Here is a 10,596-nt window from a genome sequence, read left to right on the forward strand (position 1 = left end):
TTTTTAAATGATACATATACATACAAAAGTGTGATCCATTTAAATTTAAGACGGTCAATCTGTGCAGAGCTCTGTAAGTCAAAAAAGAAAAAAATGGCCAAAGATACCAGGGCAAATCATTGTGACAACAATTTTTTAAAGTTTATAGTAGACAACAATAAAAGACCCATCTGCAGTGGGGGCATCAAAGATATGACCATGGGCTCATGGGCAGGAGTTAGATATTTGGAGGTGGGGCGAGCAGGGATGGGGCCTGCCATCAAATTATGGTGTTTGGAGCCCCACTGGGGATGTGTGTCAGCAGCAGAGGGATAAACAATGGGACATGTAATCCCCGTGCCTCAGGAACCTACAGGCTAAATACAGAGTCAAAGAGCCTGAGGCTGAATCAATTGAGTCTTTGCAGGTTAGTCTAAACTGCAGAGATTAAATTGAGAAACAACTGGACAGAAATTTACTTTTGATTCACAAAGTGCAGCCAATGCATGCAGTGGCCCAAGCCAGAAGCCAGGGGGCACCAAAGCATGGTTCTCTGGAATGTAGCTGGCATGAGCTGTGCATTCGCTTCCTGTTCCTGCTGCCCCCGAGGTCTCTGGGATTTGCAGTCCAGAATCACAGCAGCAGGACTTTGCAGGTTTGCTCAGCACTTCCTCTTCCTGCTTCCAGGTACCGCAGGGATTTGTAGTCCGCAGCCGCAGCCATCAGTAAGTTTAGCAGGGCAGGGCAGCTCTGTACTGTGGTTTGCGGCATTTGTGTGGGGAGGGGGAACAGTCCTTGCCTCCCCTCCCCCAACCCATCTCTGTTGGAGCAGACAGTACAGCCCAGCCCAGCCCAGCCCAGGGCTGGAAAGCATTCAGGGGGACTGAAATTTAACTAGAACCAGGAAGGGGTCTGGGAAAGAAGTTTCATAAACTGGTTCGAGCCAAATCAGTTAAGTCTGATACTACATTAAACCAGGTTTATCTTAAACTAGTTTCAACCATTTTGAAACTGGTTTATGTGCACTGAACTTCTGTTCTCTTACAGGTTTAAACCAGTTTCTGACTTAAACCAGTTTATGTGGAATGTCTGTCCCAATCCACAGTTGTTAACTCTGCCACCACTCGCCATGCTGCTGGAGGTAGGTCCAGATTCAGCCAGCAAAGAGCTCCAGAGTCCAGATCCAGTCCCAGGAGTCCCGGGGAGTTTAACACCTCTGGCCTACAGTAAACTGCATGCTGTTCAGTTTAGATTTAGAAAGAAGTTAAGCAGGCCATGCCTGTATGCAGATCTTGAGTTCCATAGAGTTCCAGTTGGTTCATGCACTATGGACCAGCACACATGCCACTTGCTTTTGTTTTTCATACCAGTGCATTATAATGGAGTTTTCTGTATGTTTCTGACTTTACAAACCTTCCCTGCATGTTTCTGCAGCTGAAGACAGGTTTTTAGATACCTTCACTGTGCTTTTCATCTCTGCTGGAGAAGCTCTAATGAGTTTGCCTTAACCGCCCTATAGGCAAACTGTCTGGTAGTCATTACTGTCAGAAAATGTTTCCAGATAACCAAAGTAAGCCAACAGATTCTAAGATTTGCAGTTAATAGCTAACTGTCAGGGTTCTTCTGTATACATTTCACCTTCCTAGAGAGAAAAAAACAAACTTACTATACATGCAAAATCAGTTCCTTTTCCCAGAGATGCATACCATGGTTCATGGTATAGATCTTTCCCTGCAATATTTTAATTCAAGCAAAACTTTACATATCTGTTCTATTGCTGCAACCTAGGTTGTGAAAGATTCAGATATGTTCTTTATTGCCTTAAAGCAAGTTGCACACTGCTGTGCTTTTTGATTGAGGACCCTTGGGTGAAAGTCACTTTGAGGCAATCAGATTATTTGCTTAGAATCTGCCACACACCTTAAGGGCAGGAACATGGAACAGTAGCATGAGACTAGTAAGAGTTAAAGGCCTAAGCATATATTTTCAGTGACTCCCCTGCCACCCTTCCCTGAGGGCTAGACACAAAATTACCAGAAGTAATACAAATAATAGACCTTTTTCTTTACTCATGAACAGAATAATTAAGGCGTCTAGCAGCATGTCCAAGGAGGCAGTCATTTCATATTGGGATTTGAAAAAAAATAACATTTGCTGTTGAATACAGCAGAAAATAGTGCTCTGGTTTTAAAATTGTGTTAAACAGCCATTAAACAAAATAGATAAGAGTCTTCAGAACAGGAGTCAGAATCCTGATCTCTCCTCATTACAGGTAAGGCCACAGAGTTGTCAAGGTGTAGAGGAAACCACCAGAATAATATGTAGTCAGGTGGTTAGGGCCTTCTTCAACTAAAACAGGACTGTAACAGCAACTAGAGGATCTACAAGGAAAAAATCTCACAGTAAGAGCAGAGATCTTGCTGTAGTCAAATAATGGAGGAATAAGGTGAGAATGGTCAAATGCTTAGGTGTGTTGTACCTTGCAAAGAAATTTAAAACTAAGAGCACAGGTTCTTAATTGATATAAATAAAAAGAGAGGTAGGAAGTACAATGTGCTATATACATTGAAGATGGAGTAGATAATCATAGGATCATACAAAAGTAGGGCTGGAAGGGACCTCACAAGGTCATCTAGTCCAGCCCACTGCTCAAGGCAGGATCATCACTGCCTAAACCTTCCCAGCCAAGTGTCTGTCTAACCTGCTTTTAAAAGTTTCTAAGGATGGAAATTTCATAACTTCTCTAGGTAGCCTGTTCCACTGCTTGACCACCCTCATAGTGAGAAAATTCTTTCTAATCTCAAACTTAAATTTCCTCTCATGTAGCTTGAGGCTGTTGCTCCTAGTCCTGTCCCCTACAACCACAGAGGAAAGCCCATCTCCATCCTCTCTGTAACTGCCCTTCAGCTGTTTGAAGACTACTATTAAAATTGCTGCATCTGAGGGTTAAGCAAAATTTACGTTGCCATCTGTGGCAAAATAAGGGGGCCTGAATAATCTCTTATTTCAGAACTGAAAGAATTGCTACATGAAACAACAGTTCCTTTAATTTGGGTCTTCAGTGAATCACCCAACTTGTGAGTAGTATCCTATGACTGAAGAATAAAAGTAGAACCTTCATTCAAAATAGGGAAGAAAAGTGACACAGACATTTGCGTAACTATTAGCTTGACTTCAGTGTTACATAAGGTCTTAGAATAACTATTGAAGGCAAGATAATAAAGAATATGGAGGTAAACAGAATATAGGACGAAGTACAGCATTCTTTTTTTCCAAAGAAGATTGTCAGACCAATGAAATATTCTATGATGAGATAACTGACTTTTTAGATAAGGGCAATGCATTTGACCCAATTATCTAGATTTGAGCAAAGCTTTTAACACCAAGTCAAACTGGAAAAGTAAGGATCATTACTATAATTGTGAGATGTAGACTGGCTAAAAGGGAGAATAGAACAGATTATGCTGAAAGCACAGTTATCAGACTGGGGAGATGTAATCGCTAGTGTTCCTCAAGGCTGGGTTTTGGTATAGACCATGTTTAGCATTTTTGCTAATGAGATTTGCAGGTGAACCACACTGGGAGATGTTCTTCCGAAGGATGCACTAGATTAAATTACAAAAAGAACTAGATAAGAATTTGGCAAGTGCAGTACTAGAAATGATGCAAAGTTTTTAATGTTTTGATGTGCAAATTTATTCACTTAAGAATTAATATGAAGAACTTTCACTGTAAGGTAGGGATTTCTAGGCAGTAAATAACAAAGGAAGAGTCAGACATTTACCTACCATTTGATTGTAGGATGACCAAGAGCCACTAGTGTGATACAGCTATGGAAAAGGCTAATGCACTTCTACGATGTATTAGGTGGGGTATATTCAATAGAAACAAGGGAGTACCTGCAGTCATTGTACAAGACAGTTGTAGGACATCGCTTAGAACATTGTGTACAGCTCTGATCATCAGTGTTTCAAAAAAGATGAATTTAAACTGGAAAAGGAACAAAGAAAGAGTTACTGGGATGGATAAATGAGCCTGTCTAATAGGGTAAGATTAAGATGAGATGGCTTGTTTAGCTTGAAGGCCGATTTATTACTTTGTATAAGTACATTTACCAGTGAACGCTAGTGAGCAAGAAGAACTATTTAAAGAACAGTATCATATTTTCTCACATGCAACATGCTTCTGAATATAATACACACTTTGGTTTTGAAAGGCAGAATAGAGAGGGAAAAGATTTTTCCAGAGTTATAGCTGCATAGAGTAGGAATGAAGTCTCATTTTCAGGTAAATTGCATCTCTTTTTTAGATTTAACCAAACCTCAAACTTCTGTTCCTAAAGACTGGTCTTCATTGGTGGATCTTTTATTTTGAAAAGAACTGAAAAGTCTCCAAGACTGTAAAATAGGAGGATGGAGCTCAGGAGCAGCTAGCAGACAGCAAAATTGCCCAAAGACAGCATAGATTGATTAGTGATACATCAGGACTATTAAAAAGGCAAAACCTCTGGAGTGAAGCATAATAAGCCATTAAGTCAATTGATTCCCTCAGCTGCCTGAATACTAATGCAACAGCTGCTGCACTATGGAGTGGAAATCAAAGCAAGGTGCTTCTATCACAGTCAGAAAGTAAGCTTCCTTGCTTAATTAGGGTGACCATATGTCCTGGTTTAGCTGGGGACAGTCCTGGATTATGGAGGTGGTCCTGGCTGGCTGGCAAGAATTAAAATCAGTGTCCTGGAAATGCAGGGGTTCAAAGTGTAGTCTGGTGGGGAAGCAGAGCAGTATGGTGTGCCAGGGAGGAGGGCAGGCAGTCCACCCACCCGCCTGCTTGGTGCACCACAATGCTTCACTCCCACTCTACCTACCTCTACCTACTACGGTGCTGTTGACTTGGGACTGTGGGGGGCAGGAGGCAGTGTCCCAGATGTCCCAGATTTCCTTATGGTCAGCCTATGCTTAATACATGCACACCAGTCTTAGAGGGCTGATTTTGGAGGAAAAGATGTAGGTTGTATGTGAGAAAATATAGTGTCAGTACAAGATCAAATGGCTGCAATCATGAACAAAGGTAAATGGGAAATGACATGTTTTTATAACTATTATAGAAATAAGAGGTTTGGACTGACCTTCTACAGACAGCATGAGGGAACAAAAGACCTGAATTGCTTCAGAAATATGACAAGATTTATGGAAGGGATAGTATGTTCTTGGATTCATGTAGTGTGTGGATTCAGGTATTTGCAATCCCCCTGCTAAGGCTGAAAGAACTCATGGGTAGGAGATGCCTTGTAAAACCATGGTTCAGGGGTGTGCTACTGGTTATCTGTATTGACTGGGAGGGATTTTTTTCCCTTGTGAATGATTTACAGACTCTTGTGGTGCATCCACACTTGCAGGCATGTGCAGTTGCAGTAGCTCAAATAGCAGTGGCACAAACTTGTGCCAGAGATTTGTGCCTCAGCACACGTGTCTGAACATGCACTTTAGTGTGGGACAAGCTGACTTTGCCCAGCTTCTCCCCAGTCTTCAGCCAGGGGGAGCTAGAGACTGGGGCCAGCACCTGTGCTGGCCCCAGGAGTATTAAAAGCTGCCCTGGCGAGCAGCTCAGGGCTACTTGTGCTCAGGAGCTTCTGAGGCCCAGCCGCTTGGTATCTGGGGACACTAGCCTCTTGTGCCAGCTGGACTGCTGAAGCAGCCCTTACCTACAGTGCCCCCTGCACCCTCTACCCACAGCAGCAGCCTGGCAGTGGGGGCTGCTGCCTGGCTGTGACCTGCTGCCACTTGACAGCATCCACCCCTTGGACCTGTGGCTCCGTGGCTGCACACCTGCCAGAACGGGTTCTGCATGGCTTCCTGAGCTATGGTGTGGGCACTGCCGCAGAGCCTCCTGCATTTCTGGGCCAGCTGCCAGTGGGCTGTGTCTGCACAGTTGGCCTTCATGTGGAACTGCTGTAATGTTTTCTGGTGCCTCTGCCCTGCCATCTGGGCAGCTGTTGCCCAGAAGATGTGCTTGTTGTGGTGGCCCACTTTAAAGTGTCAAAGTATGTTTTCCTGGCCCCAAATGGCCAGGTCAGCCAGCTCGTCTGCCCTCCAGCTGGTTTCCCAGTGCTGGCCCTGGGCAGGCTCCTCTGCCTGGGTCTCACGAGCACTTTTCACAAGCAGAGATCCTGGTGTTCTGTGTTCAAAAGTTGCAAATCCTTTGATAAAACCCCAAAATTGTCTTGTTAAAATACCCCAGATCTGTGATTAAAATGAAATGCCACCATATATACAGAGATCAGTTGGGCAATGCTTTGTTTATATATTTACAGTTTTAAAGCCATTTGGAAGCCTACCTCTATCATCATAATAAATGGATTCTAAATATCTATACTCTTCAGCTTTTGCTTTTGGTTTTTTATCATAGAAAAATCAGAGCTGCCCCTGCCCTTACCCCTCACCCTCAACCCACAGCCCCATCAGTGCCCCTCACTCCTGACCCACAGCCCCTGCCTGCCCCCACTAGCTCCCTCCCAGCAGCAGCTCTGTCCCAGCACCAGGACATGAGTCCAGCTGCAGCTGTCCCACCCACTGCTTTGTGGTTCTGAGCAGTTGCAGCCCTTGCTGTTCTATTCCCTGCGGCTGTGCCTAGGCCCCAGCGAGCCCCATGCTGTTCCTGGGAAGCCCTTGACTGGGGCTCAGGGACTGGGCTGGGCAAGCCCCTTTCCTTTCAGGCAGGCCTCTTCCTGTACAGGCTGCTCTGCGGGGGCAGGGAGGCTATAAGCCTGGCTCTGGAGGCCTTTCCTGCCCAGAACACTCCCCCACCCCTCTCTCACACACATACTCCTGCTGCCACCTCCATTCCTCTCCCCAGCCCATCACACCCTCCAAGTGGTTCCTGGGACTAGGAGCCCCCCCAGACTTGGACCATATGTCCCAGCACCAGTGTGGGCGTGGTACAGGGCTGTGATGTAGCAGTTGCCCCTGCAGCTGCAGCTTCTGCCAGCAGGTCCTGTCCCATCTATTTGCTGGCTGGGCATGCAGTGTGTGAGATTTGTGAGGGGGTTGGGATTTATGCACAGGTTTGTGGTTGGGTACATGAGTGGGGGTTTTGTGGGGGTGGTTTGGGAGTATGGGGTTTGTGGGTGTGGGGCGGACTGCGTGGGTTGGGGGAGACTGTGTGGGGATGAGAGGAACTGCTCTGGAGGGGTCGGACCACTGCCCACCCCACCGCAGCAGTGGCCATCAGGCGCTTGGGGCCCGGTGCTGACAGAGGCCCCCTGGCCATCTGAGACCCAGTGCCACCTGTGCCACATGGTGAGGGCCTGGCCTGGCCCAGGGATATGCGCCTTCGGGCAGGCCCGGGCTGCTCTTGCTGTCATGCAGGGGCCATGCATCGGCCTGGGCCAGGTCCAAGTGCCCTGCATGTTGTTGGGCCGACCAGCTCCATGGAGGCACGACATGGCCTGGCCCAACGTGTGGCCTCTGTGTCTGATGACAGGACCACGGGTGACAGCAAGAGCAGCCCAGTCCTGGCTGAAGGTGCACTCCAGGAGCGTGTCCTGCAACACTTTTTTTCAGCACATGTTTTTATACTGGGACTTCCCAGTATCAAACTTAGAGTCCATGCTGCAAATATGCAGCCAGGGAACATTTTTTTTGTTCTCAGAGTGCCTCTTGTGCCATCTCAAACTGCTTTGAGATGCCGCAACAGGCACATGCCCATTTTTGGTGTTTTTGGTTGTTCCCTCCCCATGTTTTTCAGAAGCATTGGACATGTCTCTCAGCTTGTGGTGGGAGTTTTTATTGGAGTATACTTGTTCCTCTATCAGTAGTTAATAGCCTTTCGGCTACCTAACTTGAGGGTCTTCCTGTTCTGTTGAGGGTCATACTGATTGAAGCAGATGTCCCTCAATATTATTGTCATTGTGGAGGATTTACTTTCCGCTATAGCACTAGGCTTTGTTTTCTTTCTAAGATCATCTGAATATAGATATTAAAGGTTAGTAACCAATAACTTCTCTCCCATTGCAGTGGTAAAGCATTGGCTGTGACTGTCTGTCTTGCTTTTTATTTGCAACATGTTTTTGTAGGGTAATTTTTGTCCTGCTGTCTGTGGTTTATGAGAGGGGTCAGAGAAGATAAATTTTAGGAATTTTTGGATAAATAATGTCCTAGGAACATGCAGACGCTGGACTTGATGGCTTGAGAGACCCCTCCCAGTCCTATATTCCAAAGACGTGGAAGAGGTGGATTTGAACTCCCAGAGGCCAAGGAGAGAATTGAACTTTGGATGTTGTTTCCTGACAGTATGGTCAACTCATTGAATTCTTGTAGAAATGGGAACAGCATGACACTTCCTCATCCTCTCCTGGCCTTAGTGCTCCCTGTTTCCCAATGTAGGACTTTGGATTCCATTCTATGGTTCAGACACGTAAAAATTAGGCATTGTATCACTCAGCATCATGGCATCTAAGTTCTTTGGATCTAGCCCTGATTTCTTAAGACATTTTACAACAGAGATGTATACAGTAGAGTATAGTGAAGTAGTGCTTTTAGTAAAATATATATTTCATTTTCCTGTACACTTGTTGTTAAATAAATATTGTTGTACACTATAACAATTTTTCCTAGATAAGCCAGCTGTGTAGTACATAAGTATTTAAGAATATGGGTGTGCTAACCTGTTCTCATTTGTCTCTATTGAAAAATGTACTTTATTGGTGCTTTAATGAAAGCCATGAATTCCTATTATGACAATACACTTGTTCCTACTGTTAATAGCTAATTATAGTCTTTTCCTTGTTGGGAAAAATAATGTTTTACCATGTAATGAATTTTACTGTCTCATAGGTGATAAAAGTCTACAAAGCTGCAGTACAGCAGACTTTGGATGTCCTCTTTCTTCCTGAAGGAAAAGAATTTCTTACAAGCACAGATGCAGTAAGCAGGGACTCAGCTGACCGTACTATTATTGCATGGGACTTCCACAGTGCTGCAAAAATCTCCAATCAGATTTTTCATGTAGGGATTAACTCTTATTCTTACTAGAATGCTGATTTAGTATATTATACTGTTGTCAAAGTAAAAAGCTTTTGATTTTCCTTAAACTGCTGTGAGTTATTGATCAATTTTGTTTCAAGTAGAGATGAGTGTAGCTTATGTAAGATCACAGTACTTCAGCATGTTTTTACTTTCCTCTATAGCTTACAATACAATGCTACTTACAATATGGCAAAAGCTATATTTTCCTGTTTTTAAACCCTTATTCCCTGTAAGTATGAAATTACCTAGAGTATTGTGAGCCACCCTCCTTGGAATATGTTTCCATGCCTGTTCACTAGCATTAGAGCTAAGTTTAGGCAAGTACACAGTGGACGTGTCTACACATGACACTATGGTGACATATCAATGCGCTATGGCGACATAGCTTCCACAGGCATCTACATGTGACCAGCAGCTACACTGCCATAACGACATGCTCCCCTGTTATAGTGTGCCATTATGGTGACGTAGCTGCTAAAAATAACTGTGCATCATGCATACGACACAGTATGTGGGCTGTTACTGTGCCGTGATTTAGTACTTCCAGAAGGAAGTACTAAATCATGGCGCAGTAACACATCACCATAGCGATATGTGTAAATGCACCCAGCTAGCAATGTCAATCTGACTTGTCAATTGTACCATGGTAGTTGCTACCATATACCATATTTCCTTCTTCAGTATCTTTCCCGTGATATCAAAAGTGATATACTTAGAATAATTACAGATTAAATTTATTGAAGGACTCGATCCGTGAAATACACGAGCAATAGTGTAGCATATATAGGTACATATATAGGGGGGAAGAACTAGATTTTGGACTCCTGAGGCAGCTCTCGGAGACCATAAAAACTAGGGAGGCGGTAGTAATGGGGGACCTAAACTACCCAGACATCTGCTGGGAAACGCAGACAGCAAAGTCCCACAAAGTCCCAGCAAAGTTCATGCAGGTTCTTATCCTGTGTACAGGACCCCCATCTGATGCAGGAGGTACATGGTCCCACTAGGGGGGATGCCTTACTGGACCTGGTATTGGCAATGGGGGATGACATGGTAGGAGACCTACAGATCGGTGGTCACCTGGGGGACAGTGATCACCAAATAATAGAATTCATCATAAGACGTTGAGTGGGTAAGGTAAATAGTAAGGTGAAAGTGCTAGACTTTAGGAAAGCTGATTTCAATGAACTCAGGTGTTTAGTCAAGGACGCATTGCAGAGTAAGAGTTTTGAAGAGATGGGAGCCCAGGAAGGGTGGCTGTGCCTTAAGGAAACGATCCTTCGGGCACAGAGGGAGACGATCTTGATGCGGGGAAAAAGGGGGAAAGGGGACAAGAGGCTTCCCTGGCTGACCAAAGAAATCCAGAGCAGTCTACGGGCTAAAAGGGGGGCATATAAAAAGTGGAAACGGGGAGAGATTACTAAAGAGGAGTATACCTCCTCTGCTCGAGCTTGTAGGGAGGCAGTTAGACAGGCCAAAGCTACCATGGAGCTGAGGATGGCATCCCAAGTTAAGGATAACAAAAAATTTTTTTTAGATACATAGGGAGTAAAAGGAAAGGCCCAGGGTGGAATAGGACCTCTACTAAATG

General features: G+C 44.6%; 1 protein-coding gene across 1 annotated transcript in view; it reads left to right on the forward strand.

Moving 5' to 3' along the window:
• Positions 1–10,596, forward strand: part of LOC102371790 (WD repeat-containing protein 25-like) — an 87,741-nt gene that overhangs the window by 71,302 nt on the left and 5,843 nt on the right. Inside the window, exon 5 of the mRNA XM_025194774.1 lies at positions 8,814–8,984. Coding sequence (XP_025050559.1) covers positions 8,814–8,984 — 171 coding nt within the window. The remainder of the gene's footprint in view (positions 1–8,813; positions 8,985–10,596) is intronic.

Source organism: Alligator sinensis, unplaced genomic scaffold (assembly GCF_000455745.1).
Source record: "Alligator sinensis unplaced genomic scaffold, ASM45574v1 scaffold102_1, whole genome shotgun sequence".
Lineage (NCBI taxonomy): Eukaryota > Metazoa > Chordata > Crocodylia > Alligatoridae > Alligator > Alligator sinensis.